Source organism: Dreissena polymorpha, chromosome 5 (genome assembly GCF_020536995.1).
Source record: "Dreissena polymorpha isolate Duluth1 chromosome 5, UMN_Dpol_1.0, whole genome shotgun sequence".
In the NCBI taxonomy this organism is placed as follows: domain Eukaryota; kingdom Metazoa; phylum Mollusca; class Bivalvia; order Myida; family Dreissenidae; genus Dreissena; species Dreissena polymorpha.
Genome location: NC_068359.1, coordinates 79,353,582 through 79,372,389, shown reverse-complemented (window position 1 = coordinate 79,372,389; position 18,808 = coordinate 79,353,582). Strand labels below are relative to the sequence as shown.

General features: G+C 31.8%; 1 protein-coding gene across 1 annotated transcript; it reads right to left on the bottom strand.

The window, feature by feature from the left end:
- Positions 1-276: 276 nt before the first annotated feature.
- Positions 277-15,117, bottom strand: LOC127881973 (tyrosine-protein kinase Fer-like). Its single transcript, XM_052430255.1, has 7 exons — positions 14,191-15,117; positions 11,145-11,303; positions 9,346-9,556; positions 7,744-7,867; positions 4,790-4,938; positions 4,131-4,253; positions 277-2,412 (listed from the first exon to the last, which is right to left on the bottom strand). The coding sequence occupies exons 1-7, from the start codon at positions 14,782-14,784 to the stop codon at positions 2,252-2,254; spliced, it is 1,521 nt and encodes a 506-aa protein (XP_052286215.1). The 5' UTR covers positions 14,785-15,117; the 3' UTR covers positions 277-2,251.
- Between the last annotated feature and the right edge of the window lie 3,691 nt (positions 15,118-18,808).

Genomic DNA, 18,808 nt, shown 5'->3' with positions numbered 1-18,808 from the left:
GTGACATGCCTCGTTGTTTTAAAGGAGTAGGACGCAAGCTATCGATTAAGGGGAAAAAACTCAAAAACATTGTTTGAAAGTACAACCAAGATTTATTCGGATAGAATAACGGGCTCGAAATATTGCTTGGTTATCGGCCGACTGTGAGTAAACGGCTGGACATATTTCTTTGAAGAAATGTTTTTTAAAGGTTGTCCAATTGCCCCTAAGCGGAGCAATGGGTGCTTTGGACTAAAGCTATTTTTGACATGTTTGCGGCCCGCGATGACAGGCTAATGATAAATTATAGTAAATGACCTTGTTATTAGTCCAATACCAGAGGGTGGGGATTTTTCATGGCTCTTTGTCATTTTTTCTCTCATTAAACATGATTTTATATATTTATTTGAATATACTGGGCTCCTGGGCCCATATACTATCCAGGGTACGTCACTTCCACCTGTGCGATGGTTGATCATAAATTTTAATCAAATTCCAAATGTTAAACGACAAAAAGCTGCATTCTGTGTAGCATTACGATGTGTATGCGTTTTGTGCGTATATAATTGAAATATAGATAATACATGTACTATATTAATCCAACTATTTTTTAACTACGAAACGTTTCTGAGAAAGTAAATATACAGCGAGCAAATTATTGTCAAACTTTTTTTTTATTACTATTGAACCTGTCTAAGTATTTCGAAAGACCAGAGTGATGTTGAGAGGCATACAAATAGTAAATACATTATCATTTACAACAATGCATACAGAAACACAGCAGTCTTTATATGAAACTATATTTATTAAACGCTCTAAAAATACCAATCAAATATACTATAAGCTTTAAGTTATGCAAAGCAAGAGAAAATCAATAAAAAAACAAGCATCATTATTCACATAAACCATCTCTAAGACCGTAACGCAAAACTCTGGATATTGCTAGAAATGCTAAATCACAATACAGACATCAGCGACATCTTAACGAACATGTATTTCATTATCTCACCATTCACCTTTCAATTAGCTCAATAACAAAATGTTTCAAAACATAATTCATGTATTAAATGCAGATTGAAGAAGGTGATAATAATACAAACACAATGCCAACGATTTGGTTATTATAAATCGTTTAATTTCTGTAAATGTTAAAGCTGTGTGATACTTCTGTTGTAAACGTTGCAATAACTTTCGCTTGAACAACATGCTTGAAGCGCTTTCGTAACATTAAACTATGCATAACAAGATAGACATTGATTAGGAAACAATAAGCACTAATTCGTGTTTCATTGTTTCATATAATTACATTAATTTAAGTGCTTAAATACAATAAAAAAACAAAGAACAATAACTATAATTGTTTTTACGTTTGCAGTTGTGCATAACTATTTGTTTTATATAACATATTGATCCATAGTATTACCTTTTTCTATGTTGTCTGACGGTGTTTAAAAAATATAGTACTTACTAATGTTAAATAAATAAAAATAATAAATACAATATTTTCAAAAAAATGTCGAAGACATGAAATCAAATGCTAATAACAACGCTTGGAAAACCGACATCTTTCAAAAGGCTTACTACTTATATTTCAAAAATACTGACCAGTGAAAATGAGGCTTATTAAACTTAGAAACACGTCCATACGAACAATACTTTTTTAAGAAATGTACATCAAAACAAAAGCAACGTTCGCTTTCCGAACCTCTTCCAGACGCGAAAGTGTTGCTCATTTCAGTGTGCATGAACAAAAAAGGACTACATGTGTTATTAGTTTTGATAACTAACATATGTAAATATGTAAATCAATCATTGTTTTTCAAGGATATTTTATTACATGTTTCAAATAAATGTTTGAATATTATAATATGTGATATAGTAAATTCGTTCTTGTTTGACTTTCTTTATATACTTGTCATTGTCATATGTACAAGTATATACATGATTGAAATACATGTATATACATGTTTGAAATACATGTACAGCGTTTATGTGATTAAAATACCTAATGCGTATGTTTAAAATATATTTACTTATGACGTGTTTTGCATACACCTTCTATATGTTTTACAAAAACCATCCGCATGAAAACACTTTCGACATTTTAATCATTGATAGTAGTTGCAAACTGTAACATAGTTGTTTAACTGTTCTGCTAACACCTGATATTCTTAGAAGACTACCTGACCTTTCCTACAATTTTCGATATTTAGAGCCCGTGATATTATATCTCACAACTCTACACCTCCCTAAAAATCCGCATGGTCATACGTTAATTCAAGAGCTCGTTCTGCGATGGAGATCCAACAACAGTTTCAAGACATGTATACATTTCTTTAAAGGATATTCTTGTCAATGGGTTGGCGTCCCAACACCTTTGCATCAGTTTATGTATACCTTGTGGTGTGTTTTGTGGTGTTGGCATCCTGAATCCTGAAAGCATAAGTTGCAGCCTTATATGTTCACAAAACAAAAACTTCTAAATCGACCATCAATAATATAGACGATATATACATATAGATTCATTAATATTATATAGATTTCTTAACAATAGCGGGATTATAAAACTCAAGAAATATTTCAGGAAAGCCTCTCATGTTCGAATGAGCTAGTCTTTTCTTTGGGGCAAGTGACCCATTGTCCACTCAATTATGCCGAAAATGAATATTCTTTATTGAGCTAATCATTTATGTAAAAATGTGGTGTTACTAGCCTACGTGTGTTAATGTGCAATTTGAAAGTCATCGTATCGTACGATTACTGTAAAGATCCGACATGCGGTACAGGACATATCACATCACCAGACATTAATGAATTGTGAATGTATGCGTGTGTTTGCGTGCGGGTGTGCCTGTGTGTGTGTTGGCGATCGTGTTGCAAATGTACATCGCCTGTTAATAAGAGAAGACGTCCCGAGCTTTTTATAAATGTTCAATTATATGAATCTTAATAATAAAAAGAATCATAATGATGGCGTAAACTGATAGTGACTGTTCGCGGCACCGAAAAATGACTTTGTGCAAAATTCACAACAATTTGACACAAGTTTATAATTGTTTATCCTTTATGTGTGTTATGTTGTCCTGTCTACAGTGATAGGTCTCTCGCAAAGAACAAACGAGCGATTGCTTATTAGCTTATTGGTATTTCACCTGCAGTTTTTTAATGACATCTAATTTAAAGTCATATAAATGAAATGTGGCCGAAAACAGCATGCTATTGTCTGTATATCATAAACGGACCAGTATCCACATAAAATACAGTATATGTTCGTGGCTTGTTGCTTTTTTCTCTCGATAATAAAAACCGACCTTATAACAAATGTATTTGGGACAATGGAAGAGAATTATAATATTATATAAACAATATATACTATATAATATTATATTTATTATGCCTGTTTGAGTAACGCTTTGTGTGTATAACTTGTAATATTTGGTTATATAAAGCGTTTAAATGTCAGCACGTGTACCTTTGTTTTATATATAAGTGTGTTTACTTTGACAATACTTACAGAGAAAACCCATGCAATAATGCAAATACAATGATTAAATGATACAATGCGTATTAAACATGTATTTTTTAATGAACCTTACTTTGGCAAATTATATATAAAATATGCCTACAAAATCATCAGCAATTCTAGTGTTTTAATTCAAAGGGCAGTTGTGTTATTCGAGTTTTTTAACCCACATACATGCAGAATGTATACTGATTTTAAAACCGAAATTGTTTAAATTCGTTAAATATAAGGGCTTTTTAACCTTTTGTTAAAGTATTTACGCTAATTTTAATCGTCCAAAAAGTAAACTATTCAAGTAATATACGTTTATGTATAAATAATTGTATTGCTGAAATTAAAGTTCATTCGGATTGCCATACACACATTTTGTGATTATCACGATGGATAAGATAATACATAATCAACTAGATGCCGCAATCATTTTAATATTTTGAAAAAAGTTAAACAATGAAGCGAATACGAATTGAACGCAAACACGATGTATTTAATTTAAACTAAGGTATTTCGTGATACGTAGGTAATGACGACAGAAAAAAGCATTAAGAAATAATGTACCAATAAAAACTTTTGTGATAATTCATTGAATAACACTGCAAGTAAAGTGTATGTCGTATGTGGTGTATCTTACCTTTTATTACTTTTACTTGACATTCAGCGAGCGTCATTCCAGGATACGGCGTTAGACCATTCGAAAAGATCTCCCACATCATAACACCGTAGCTCCAGACATCGCACATTGTCGTGTACTTTTCTGGAAATTATAAATAATGTGCCAAATGTGAGATAGTCCTGATCGAACAAATGTGAAATAGATCACGCATTTACACATTTTATTTATTGCGTTGACTTCGCCAAGGTGGTGAAATAATTCGTATACATTTGTTATATGTTTACAAGTTAGGTTTGTTTTTTCGTGTTATCCCTAGTAAACATTTATCATTTTTAGTAAATATTGTGGAATGTCGTTAAGCGTTCATGAATGCAGTTTAAACACCAATTTTATCAAATGACCGTTACAAGGAGGTGATTACAAAGTTGGCCTCACAGTTTGATGCCCTGTCGTGTGCGTCTGCATAGACTGTGCACTGGTAAATATTCAACGCACCGAATTTTATAATGTGCTTTTTAGAAAGAGTCTGTGTAAGTTAATATATTTATATATTCTAATACGTGAACTTAACTGTACTTTATTGATTGTACACCCGCAATTTATGTTCATGACATGTAATCCTATCTGTTATTAATAATCTTAAATAAACATGGTTTGGAATAGATAGTGTTTTTTACCGTTATCAAAGACCTCTGGTGCGGTCCATTTAACAGGGATAAACACCAATTCTTCTGGTTTGTACTCGTCCCCCACTTTCGAGCTTCCAAACTCGGAGATCTTAACGATATTCTTATCATAAAGCAGACAGTTTCTCGCTGCGATGTCCCTGCAAAAATAATGGGATTTTAAAGATAAAAATCCTTATCTCAATACCGTAGGCACCATTAGCATAACTAAAGCGAGCAACATCCCATATCACTCTACAGCAATCATAATTATCACCACCAACGTCATCTTCATAATCATAATCCTTACTTTTGCATACCCAAACCATCAATACACAAAAGCATACAACCATTTACTTTCAATATTGCCAACATATATTTTATTTTTTTTTAATGAGTGGCCAAGATGGGTGCTTTTCGACGCTGTTTGTCTGTTTACACACATATTTAGGAGCATTTTAGTAGTTCTTTCGCGTGAATTCTTAAAAATTGACTAAACAAAAAACCATTCCGTAAAATCCAAAATTGGAATATCTTTCATGACCTTTAAGTCTTTCATCGACCTTTACCTTTGCCTCAGATATTCATTTATATCTTGCAATCGAGAAAGGAAGTTAAAGTAAGAACAATAAAAAAGCGCAGTTTTATCTTAATGTTGGAATTTATGACAGGTCAAATAACATATAGAGAAGGTTTCAATTTAACAAGTGATCCCCATGTGTGTACCTTAACTTTTTCCGTGGATTAGACCCATAATCGTTCCACTACAGTACATTCAACACGGTACTACACCGTGTTAACACTTTCCACCTAGATGAAGCCAAATATGGAATCACGGTTCACATAATGTCCACAAATATGAACACGTTAACTTAAATTTTGCAGAGAATACCGTGCTATTGTTTTAGAGGAACTAGTTAATACAATTTAATACAGAAGATAACATTTTTCCTGTAAATGGATACTTGAAAAAAGGTAATCACTTTTGTGTAATCTATTTCATGTTCCATAGTTTTGTGATAAAATATAAAAAATAACTAATAACGAACAAGTCATACTTTGAATCAAAAGCTATTGTTTTCTGAAAACCATCATACCATAGAAGCAAAACAATATGTGCGAGTTCATCTGCATTTGATGTTTCATCGAATGCGAGAACCCAGTTCCTGAAATCTACCTCACAAATAAACCGTTTGACAGAAAGTTGACGAACGTAGAATAATACAGATGAAATCATCACTTTTACAAAGGAATTGAATTTAAGACGGATGGAAACGGCGCCAACCTTATACTCCCATGTGATTTTTATGAAATACCACCAACAAATTGACCAGTCGCCAAAGTATCGATCGCTCCGCCCACAGTTTTCGATCAGCCAATCGGATATCGATTTTTCACACACCCCTAAACAACGCTTATCTGGCCGCCATTTTTTCCGACAAACAAAGCGTGTAGTACATATGGAATGGACGTAATTTTCAAGAGTTTACACAGATTTTATATCAAATGCATGACCATTTCTGTTCGATCATTATTGAAAATTGTAGGTGCTATACATACTTTATAAAAGGTTATTGTTTTATAAAGTATGTATAGCACCTACAATTTTCAATAATGATCGAATAAAAGGTTATTGTTTTATCTTTATTTCTTGAACAAAGGTTATTATTTTATCTTTATTTCTTGAACATAAGAACGAGAAATGAGAAAACAAACACAATAAATAGTTTAACCACAACAGTTGTGTGTTCTATAAAACGTGTTATACCCTTTGATGCACAATATTATTAAGCAGTTTTGGCAACATAATAATTGCCAAACGTGCTTATTATTCTCAGCGTAATTGTCGATGATTAATAAATGACAGTATGTTGCGTGGATCTCAGAATGAAGGAACATTAAGGCATTGTTAGGTACTGTACACAGGAAAAGAAAACTATTTAATTACTTTAATGATTTCCAATTAAATAAAAATTATTTATTTTCTGTGGATCATTAACAAGGGAAAATATTTTTAAATATTTTTAAATTGTTAACTTAAATATTGTTTTAACTAAAGTAAAAACAACAAAAAGATGATTTCAACGCGGCTTAGCCAGCTTATTTAAAGCGACTTCAAGTGTAAAATGTACGGCTTATAATACAACAACAACAACAACATTTCTAATACAACATATATTGATACCGGGAGAAATGTGAAATTGCAATTAACATATAAGGGTCATCTTGTTATAAATAAACAAATGCATAATATGCTAAATGTATTCAATTCGAATGTTCGTGAACAGCACCGTAATACCAACATTTCATTTTTCGATAGTGAAATGTAACAGGTTCGCATTAAAAATAAATGAAATAAAATGCATATTAGACTATCTGTTAATGAAACCACGAAATTAGGCCTGTATTTAATTATGATTACAATCAAAATTTAATTTATATCTAAATAAAAAAATCGGTGTCTTTTTAAAAATTACAGAATAAAACAAGATAAGATCTAAACATTTTTAATAAACAATAAAAACCATCATGCTATGGATGTGTCATTTGCATTAAATAAAAATATTTCAAAATTATATATGAATAACCACCGGATTCACTGTCAGACGGTTTAATACAAGTTCAAAATCAATCTGAAATAAATGCTCATTTTTACAAAGGATTTTTCATCAACGCCCGATAATATGTATAAGAAACGTTTCTGATAGTCAGTCTGCCGTTAACTCATTTATTTTTATTACGCTTTTTCTCTCTAAAGCATATATGATAGTTTTACAAAGCAGTTTAGTTTAGTGTGCGGCTTTAATAAGTTATATTAAAGAAAAGAGCATGATACATCGTTACAAGTATAGTATTTCACTCACGTAATCCGCTATAATTGCGATCGACTTGTCGGAGTTTTCTAATCACTAGACCATGTGACTATGTGGGCGGAGCGATCGATAATTTGGCGACTGGTCAATTACCTGTGAATACATTTTCTCTCTGAAAGGTACATCATGCCGTTGGCAACGTCAAGACACATTTTTGCTTTCTGTACAGGTGTCATGTTCTCTCCGTCTGTTTGAAGGTGTGTCAATAGGATGCCACCTAAACGAGTTGATATGTATACTTATACTTTTCCTTGAAATAAATTATTGTATCGGTGAAAAAAAATCATTATTAAAGTTTATAACATTTTAAACGCTTCTTTGTTTTGTGCTTATCAACATTTTTGCAATGAATTATCATGATATGTCACGTTATGAATATTACTATTACCATATAAGAATTTAAAAATTTATAACAAACTGGCAATGAAATAGTTATGACCATGTATAATATAGAGACAAAATCACATTATTACTTGTTAAACAACCAGAACGTTTTGCCAAAAACGACCTTACTTATGTAGTTCTAGTCCAGGTTAAGAATTAAGTATCTTGAAATGTATGAGGAAGTTGATAAAATGAAAACTTATTTTTATTTCCGGATTCTGTGCTTAATAGGCTTAAGGAATAACAACTTTACGTCATTTTTTCATTCGCTTGATGAAATAGAAGTGTGTGGTTTCAAAGTTCAAAAAGTGATAATGAACGTTTAAAAAGATGCAGAAATCGCCAACTACTCCGTAAATAATGCCCTAGTGCACGGCTACCGTTGCTGGAAAAATTTCCGAAACAACATCAACCCAGACGATAAGGGCCTGTATACAAAGTCCATAAAAGTTTGGCCTTGGTGTACTAGTTGTTGATATAAAGGGTATTGATGATTAATAAGTTCAAGAAGAAAAAAAAGGTCATATAATATGATCCATTTTTTTAGACTGATGATTGATAAAGTCTGACATTGTGATTAAAATAAGCATTTTATTTACTATTGTTAACTGTTTACGTTATACAAGGTTTTGAGATTATGTATAAAGGTTTGAATCCGTCAAGAAATTGTGAGTCTTTAATAAATATGTATAAATATTACTTTTTCATTGATTCTTAACAAATCCTTCCACAACTGTATTAACTGGACAATGTTCCTTCAAAGACAAACACATATAAACAACTAAACGTTCTGACAGATATTTTACCTTATGTCATATACTACAGAAGCTCTATGCGACACATGAAAAGGGTATATTAATAAGCAAAGGGCTTTCACTCCAAAGCAACTGTAAAGTTAGTATTATAAGATTTTTAATGCACAAATAATACAAATAATATACCAACTTGCAAAAAAATAGTGTTTACTTAAATTATGTAAGAATTAAAAAAGAAATTTACTCGCTGCGTCACTCTATTTATTTATAGTAAAGAAATAACTTACCAATACCTCACTTAGCCTTACATACAAAAACATTGTTGCCTCTTTTGAATGATCGAATCTGTATTTTACACTTGTTCATAAAAGATTATAATTACAGTTGTGGTAAACTTTATTGCATATAATTACTCTTGACATATAATTCAATGAATCACTTAAGCAATGAATATCTTATATTATACTATCATTGATTCAATTGTATTGATTAAATAGCATACTCATTGGGACTCTTCTTTCTTCACTGTATTGTTATTCTAAAATAGGTATCATACCTGAAAAGTTCTCCATTATCAGCATACAAGGTTTTCTTTGTTCAGCAATACCAATAAACTTCACGATGTTTGGGTGGTCGAATTGCATGATAAGTTGTCCCTCTCTCACAAGCGAATTTTCCTGTTCTTTTGACATAGTGTCTAAGCAAGTTTTAATTGTGACGTATCTTCCTGATGGCCTAAGCACGCCCCGATAAAGTTCAAAACAACCCTGAACAGAGAATCAATCATGTGTATGAATGCATGCACAAGATGTACACGGGTATTTTGACGCTTTTAAGCATTTATGTGTAAAACTAATTAGTGACAACCGTGGTGATGCAAAATCCAACTAAGCGTCATGATATGTTAATGGTTCACGTACTATTATTATAAAAGCACAAACAGAAACTTTAAAGGCGTATTAAGATTCACTCATCATTAAAACTGCTATAATTAACGGTGAAATACGAAAATGATATACCGGCGATTGGTTTGTCGTTTATAGTTACCATGTATATTACTGAAATCGTTTTTGTTGACATTTTAATTTTGCAAAAATTATTATTTATATTCTTGTTATGTGGCTTTCAACAATATAACTAATTCTTCTTGTGGTGAACGATGAAGATACTTTGTTGTAATATTCTATGGTTTGAAATCTTGTCCACCAGCTTTAAATGAAACAATACTTGTTTTTTAGTTTTTGTTATCGTTTCTTAGAAAATTCAATTAGTGTTCCTATTATTAACTTTAAACCACTGTGTAAATATATGGGACATTTTAATTCAATAGATTTAATATTCATTTTTATCGTTAGTTACTGTAATGTGTAAGGCTAAACTGTTACTGTGTAGTAGCACTAAAGTATAAGCATTTGTATTGTGTTTGATAATACCTGTCAATCTGATTAGTTTTTTGTCAAGAGTTGCAGAAGAACTTTTTGAAAGCATTGAAGACATAAATGACTCTCTCTCTCCCTTCTCACAAGTCAAGTTTTGTAAAATTTTGTTCTGTGGCACATACTTTTTTACTTACAAAAACGACTGTTAGCTCCAATGACATATGTAAGCATCATACCAAAGCGATTCGTTCAGAGTACTAATAATAAAACATTCAAGTCAAGTTAACCAAAAAATCACAGGTGCATGTCATTTAAAGGCATTGTGAACGGGCGATAACGGACGACAGATAAAGGCTGCTATCAAACGCTCACAAATAGCGTTGTGCTTAGTAATATGTTGTCTATGTATACAGTATTGAACCGTCATTTTCGTTGCTTTTCTTAAATATGATAACATAAACAGTTTCTCTTCTGGTGATTTTTATGAATTTCGCACTTATCGTTTAACAATTGTTAATTTTACAATATATTGTTTTTAGATAATGGACCAATTGCTTAAAAGTGAATAACGTATCCATATGTGTAAAATGATGATGACAGAATGGAATAATTATAAAAGTCCCTTCATTTTTAATTATTTCAAATTCGAGACGTTTAAACATATCAGTTCATTCAGCAAAAGTAACATATTGAAATATCATATTTCACATAAGAGTTTTCTCTAACTGAGTTACATTCCAATAACTGTTTACCATAGAATGATCATTTGCTCTCAATTCGACAAGAAGAAACTTCATATTTACTTCATTGTATCGTGACTAATAAAGTCGTTAATCATTTCCAATGGTTTAACAAGTAAGTAAATAAATTGCATATACGATGTACGTATATCCTCTTTTTACAATATTTCACTCAATATGATATTAATTAAGATAATGATGATATCATGATGATAAATCATGAATTCTTAACGTACCTCTGAATTGTGTATTTTGCAAATTCGGGTTTCAAGTAGAATATCGTCGTTGTTGAGCCCACATGCTTCCATTTGGTTGCTTAGTATGGTTCTTGATTGTTTAAGAACACTTTTTCTTGGAAGTGGACGAGGCGCCTTTGACTTCATTAAGGCAACTTTCTGCAAACGATTGTACGTGATACTATTTAGTTTATTGCATAACATTATAACATTTCAATTTCTTACATATGAATACCCTAAAGTTGACGACAATCCATCCCAATTTGGTAACGTAATTCGCATAGTTCATGTTGGTTTTAATTATTTGCAAACAGTATACTATCGGCACAACCAAATCATGAAAACGGTAGGGCTTCAGGAGAATTAAGTATGGTCTCAGTATAAAGTTTTCTGACGTTTCTCCACTTGGTTGAGCTAATCATATTAAGGAGTGCACAAGCAAGAATTGTTCTTGACATGTGTTAAACAATATGAAAATCCATTTGTGAGAATATTAAAGTAACATTACTACTCAAAATCAACGAAACTTTCGTACAATATTTCGTAAAATAAAGCTAAATAATCAAAAATCATTGTTCCTTATGGCAATTGCCGAAATTTCAACGCCAGATGTGGTCTGGTAAAATAGATGTTTGTGGATACAAAATGCTCGTTTTTATTATGGTTTTAACATGGTACCATTTTAGTGTTCGTGTGTCGTATGAATATATATATATATATATATATATATATATATATATATATATATATATATATATATATATATATTCGCTGGAAATTAGCATGGAATTTACTGTGTCCACAAATAAATAAAAACCAGCATTTTGTATCTACAAAAATATATGTAATCATACCACATCTATGCTATTGCTATAAGCAACATTGATTGTTTAATTGATAGGTTTTAATTTTATTTTACGAAATAATTTTGAGCGTTATGGAGACTTTAAACAAAGTTATTCAATTGACACTTTTTTGTTGTTTTAGTTCGGAACATGTCCATTGTACCTCTGTATATTTATTTATCAACAACGTTAACATTTAACACATGATTATAAACTATTGATGAAAGGTCTATGTGTGCCAGGGATCGTCCAGGGCAGTGCGTGTTAAATATATATTGTAATTTGTATTTGTGCAAACGCCTCATCAGTTTTAAATACTTTTATTCCGAATGCTGAATAATTGTACTTGAAATCGTAATTGTTCAATTGTAAAAAACAAAGTTGTCAATTTAACATATTTTAATTATAAACCATTATATAATTTATAATAAAACTGTTACAAATTCTAACACACTTATCTGAAACCAATGTCTAATTCAGCTCGATTAATGTTAATGTATAAAATCAATGAAAAACACTGTTAAAGCAAAATATGTTTGGGGCAAATCAAGCAAGTCTCTCATGAACACATTTCTGTTTGACTTTATACATTATGGTTCATGGTATATGGTATTCATTCTTGAATTTAAAATAAACTATTCATCAGCCAACTTAACCATTTTGGAAACAGAGTTAATATTGGTCTCCATTTTGATAATTACCAAGTCAAAACGCGATAAAATGTTATTGATAAACAAAATATACGGTAATTTTGTCATTCAAATGGCATTGCATGTTTTGACAAATAATTTAACTGATTATTTAAGTGTATCTTTTTATTAGACATATATTTCTTTATGACACTTCTTGAGATTGAGTGGTTCGAAGCGTGACGAAAGGTGTCAACTACCCTGAGCTACCCTATATGAATGTTCATGCGAGTTATTACACTATATTTTACATTAAGTTTATATGTTTACATGTGGAGCTTAATTGAATTTGTTAATAAACAATTAACATATCGTTTTATAAAGAAAGTATGTTATTATAAACATTATAATTATTATTGGGCATGTTCATATTTTAGATGTTAAGCGAAATCGATTTGAACATTATGTATGCTATTTTATCAATTTATAAACATTTAGGTCGCCGTGGTGTAATGGAAATGGTGTCCGTCTAGCGACCTGGAGGTCACGGGTTCGATCCCCACCGTGGGAGCGTTCTTTAGATCTCCCCCAAAAACACCAAGTACTGGTTCTAGGCCCAGGAAACGGAATCGAGAGCGTTCATATAAGCTTGAGGCTTTCGATGCAATCGAGCTAAAATTAATAGGTTTTAAACTAATTTATAAATATATAGAAGCAGAAGCTTGCAATGTTAACCCAAAGTGAAAACTTCATCAGGCATATATTCCGGATTGAATTTACAATTAAAAACGCACTGTTTTGTAATGTTATCGGTATATTGCATTCTATATAAACATTGCAATTGTAAGCGCTTGGTCGGTTTGCAATCTAGTGTAATAATTAGAGCACGCTTTATAGATGACTGTTATAAATACTCTATTAACACATACAACAGTTTTGACCTTTGTAATGCATTTGCTATAAAACTTGCTACTCCCGTTGTTGTCAGTTGAATCAAAGTTCACAATGACAAATAATTGAAGACGACTCATAACAGATGGTATACACACTTAATGTAATATTTGAGATTTTAAATAAAAACATTGTCATGTTTCAGTCTTCTATGGTACACCCTGGTCAATAAGACCCAAAAATATAATTTGAACAAATACGGTTGATTATGTTGTTATCGGCTACTTGAAATTGTTGCGATAAATGATTGCACAAAGTTAAAACTATAGCCATGATAAACATTCCAATGATGAATAAAATTGGAATCGTAAACATTTGCGACGCGATTGATAAAACACCTGTAGGAATTCAACATGTTATGTTTATATCCCAGTTGTTTCGTTTCGTAACTGGCATATTTAGGAAAAAGTGTGTTCTACCAAATATCATTATATCGTTAAAATGAGTGAGGACAATGTTACAATACTTGTTAATCGTTTTCTAGTAAAATTGATTTTCTACTAAGAACCTCGTAGTAAATTTAAACACATTCAAATTATGTAAAGGTAATATACTGAATAGTTTTTAACAGGTTAAATAATGCATCAAAATATCTAACTATGTAAAAGGATTTAGTCTTACCGATGAATGAGGCGTATCATCGGCCGCTTCATCATCGGCCCCTTCATCATCGACTACTTCATCATCGACCACTTCATCACTTTCTTCGCATATTTCTTGAAGCGTGCCGATGTCTTGGGTTTCTTTCAGAAGAAACGCATGAAGCTCAGAATTGTTTTCAAAGCTGAATTTTACAATACGGTTTTCGAAAGAATATTGTCTAATTAAAGCAGTTATGCCCTGCAATTCATTCTTCAGTGTTTTCGATATAATGTTCAACTCAGGATGCTGCTTTTTTTGCGACAAGTCCTTTATAATATGTTTCTTTTTGAGAATGGTATCTTTATTATCCTTACATTTGTTTAATAGTTTATTTAGGGTATCATCGTTTTCCGTGTACTTGTCTTTACCCGCAATTATCGCTTTATCCACCAACTCGTCAAGTCGAGTTATGATATCCGTTCTGAATGCTTCAACAGAAAGCATGTATGCTTTTTTATATATGTTGTTAGATTCCATATTCTCCTCTATCTGATGTTCTGTTGCGCAGACTTCATCTTCTAAGAGTCTAAGCGTTGAAAGCCATTCAACGGCATCAACTTGTATTTCTTCCATATCAATAATTTTATTTATACAAGAAATGTGGTCAGATCATATGCATCACCTGCAGATAGCGACATCATTTCTTTCGCAATAAAACAATTGTATTTCTGTTGTAAGACAGGGACAGTGTTCGTAAATTTATGTTTGTTAATTCAATGGATAACCTGTTTGTGCTCTCCCCAGCTGAAATGTTATGTGGCCAGGAGCATTCTTATGCAATGCAAAATAGCTTTCACCAAGCAATACATTCCAATTTTCGAATAATCCGAACACAGGTTCCTAAAAGCAAAACCCACACTCATTGGAAGACGTTGCAGTCATCACCTACAAAAAGGAAAAGCAGAAACCACATTATAACATCACGTGCTGATTTAATAATTTTTCCACTAGAACTTTTCCAGATATCAATATTTTTAGATATGATATCGCACTCCATATGTATGATGCTAAGATTAAACGGACGAGTTTGAACAAATTCAAAATCTGCCCACACTCGAAACTGCAGTGGATCTACACAGAAGGTATTGACTTTTTGAGATGACAATTAGTGGGTTTAAAGTGGGTGTAGACGGTGTTTGTTCAAATAAACTAGACTTCCCCAAGCAATGTTATTTATTTGTGAAGTAAAATAAGTAATTAGTAAGCGTATCTTTCTAAATTTTGCCACATTCACTTTTGCTAATTTTCGTTCATTGCAGTTAAGTGTACATGCATAAATGATGGCATAATGCAGTATGCATCACAGCAAAAATACACTTGTTTCTAGATAAAATAGCCAAATATCAGTTGTTTCGTGTGACTTCCAAAAAGAAAGCCAAATGTCAATCATACACAGAAATATGATTGCAGTCATTCAAAGATTTTATGAAATGAAAGAATGTTGTAATCCTCTCTATATTGTGTACTTCCAGTAATCTTTATATCAAGTTATATATATATATATATAAATATGTATATATATATATATATATATATATATATATATATATATATATAAATACTATTGCCACCTTAGGGCGAAGTGCGCAAAAACACAGCACTTTGGCGATTTTTTTTAACTTCTTTAAACTCAGTTTATGTTTAATAAAAATCTCATAATTAAATAATTTAAGAGAAAAACATTGTAAAACTATGAAAAAATATTTTAAATTTTGCACAATTATATGTTAAATTTCTAAATTTTCATTTTCGACTTAATTCTATTTCTACCTAATGCCAAAAAACCCATATAGAAATTTCACTTTACCTCTTCAATGCACTTGGGAGAAGGGAACTTAATACCGAAAACATACTAATTTACGCTCTACTTCTCTAAGACTGTTGATAAATTTAGCAAAAATAAATATTTAGATAATAAATAATAAATAAAAATATATTATGCCGATACACGTCTGTAAACGTAACAGCATAATTTTATTATGCGTTTATGATACTTTTCTTACAATTTAATATAATATTTAATATTTATAATATTTATGTATTATCCGCGTGCTGATTTTTCTCTGATCTAAAAATAGAACACATACACTAAGTAAATGTTAGGAATTAGGGTGCACTCAGATATATACGTTTATTTGTTGAGATTCAATTGCTCTGTTCGATCACGACCTCGGCGATGCATTAAATTCATCCAAGTATTGTGTGCTTTTTGTTGGTTACTTCAGACATTTGTGGAACATTCAAGATCTTACATTTATTTCGACTCACCTATGGTCGGTGTTGTGCTAAACCGTTACGACATTGCTTTGCACGAATGAATCAGTGTACGCCTTTTACTTCTGCTTAGTTATTTGTTTACAGTTTAGTGCTTGCATTTATTGCGCCTAATTTACGTCACATTTACTATCACGTGATGCTTCGAATAGCCAATTACCTTGATGGTTAATATTCTTATCAATGTAAGTGTAATTACAAATATTATATAAATTCTAATTTTGATAACTGAATTAGTTCTCTGGTGGATTTTGATTAGCGTCTCTATAATGATGGCCAGCTAATGGTTAAAACAAAAACAAAACGAAACAACGTAAAAAACGACATTGAATAAAAGTGTGGTCATCTGCTTCGAACGTTCATTAAATACATAGCATTGCGAATTTAAAACTATTTGAGAGATCCCGAACCTCACACTTAGCCCAGCGATATAAAACACACATAAGTGTGAATAATCTTTTGTAATACAAATTGAAAGGCAATAAAAGAGAGCTTATAAATAATTTAATAACGGCTGGATTAATCAATGGTTAGAAGAAACCAAAGCAACAGAGTTATAGTTTTCTGGGGCACGATGCAATGAACGAAATAACAAGTATCAATTTTTCTTTTCGTTTGAACAAAAAAAAAACACAAATAAAACGCGTCTGCTAATTTATTTGATGCATGTATTTGGTTTTCACTTACGCCAGTATTGTATCGAAGTATATGACAACGCATTCTCTTACTGTCGTAAAAATAAGACCTCTCGATATAAGATTTAACGATATGAAATAAATGTATACTTTATTATTATACTTTAAGAAGAAGAAAAAACAGACAAACAAACATAACAGTGCACTCACACATATTGTGTATTAACTATTATACATAATACGGGTTCGATACATACAATATTCTCATTTGTACGAAATATTTGTTCTGATATCGCATAATTGGTATGCAATTGTCAAAAAATGTACGCCTGAATATTCATATACGGCTATAAATAAGCATGTTGCAATATACATATATTTTGCCATACAAGTTTTATAATTTCGCTTGCATCTTTCTATTTCTATGCATTTCCAGCATTTGAAGGGACTTTTAAATACAGCACTGACCGCAGTTGTATCTGATATTTTGTGATGCTATGCAATGTAGGACCATAGGCGGATCCCCTAAAATCGCCAAAGTAAAGTCAATTCATTTGATGTTTAACACTTAACTAGATCTTAATCACCTATTTAAACATGTCAAAGCATTCAACATCACTATAATCGTGGCGCTTCTGGGGAGCTTTGCCCCCCTGGACCCCCAAAACGATAAACTATGCACTTTTTTGGCTTTAAAAGAAGGTACTTTGATGAAAGTATATAAGGCGTGACATGTTCGAGAAGTGGTTGTCAAAGCCTTCAAAATCACTAAAATCGTGGAGCTTAGGGGGGGGGGGGGGGCTTCGCTCCCCTGGACCCCTATCACTATGCCCTGCACCCACCAGAGGTTCTAGCGGCCCCCCTGGACCACCGGCAAAACTTTGAATATCCCGCCCCCCCCCACCCCAAACCAGATATTCCGGAGCCGCCCCTGTGGACGGGTTGTTGTTTTGAAAATCTTTCTAGGGAAGCATATTTGTTGTAATGTATATACCCTGTATTGTTCGTACCCAAATGTTTTTTCGTACCCAATTTTGTTTTGGCATACTTTGTTTGTACCCTGAAGTTTTGTGTTTTGTTACCGTTTTCTAAAATATGTATCTTGGTGGATTTGAGCACTTAATACAAGTAAATGTCCAGCGTAAAGAAGCCTGTACGTCAGGTATACCCTTAACACAGTATTGAGTCGAGGTACCTGACAGCTTTCATGTTTGTCGTCGGATAATTGACGTTCAATTTATATAAAGTAAATAGTCTATAAAATTGATCTTGGCAACAAAAATGTTCACACCTTAAAAAGGCACTTCACCATTTAAACTGATGTTAAATTTAATCCCAACTGCTTAGTTGAAGTAGTTTATTAATATTTATGTTGAGTCATATTAATACTGAAATAACTTTGCATAAAAATAAATCAGTTTCTTAAACACATGTTTTCTCTTATAATCACATGTGTAAACACGTATGTCCGAAAAAAGCATTGTCAGCAATCTTGTTCATTTTTAGATCGGCTTATTCATTCTTAGAAAGATATTTAATTATTTTGTATTTTTATATACATTTCCAGCATAAAGTTGCATTTTCCTCAGTGTGCAATTGCTGGAAGAATAAAAAAGCAACGTATGAATACAAAGTGTTGTGTTTTCATTTCATTATATTAAGGAATTTTTGCAGCAATATGAAACACT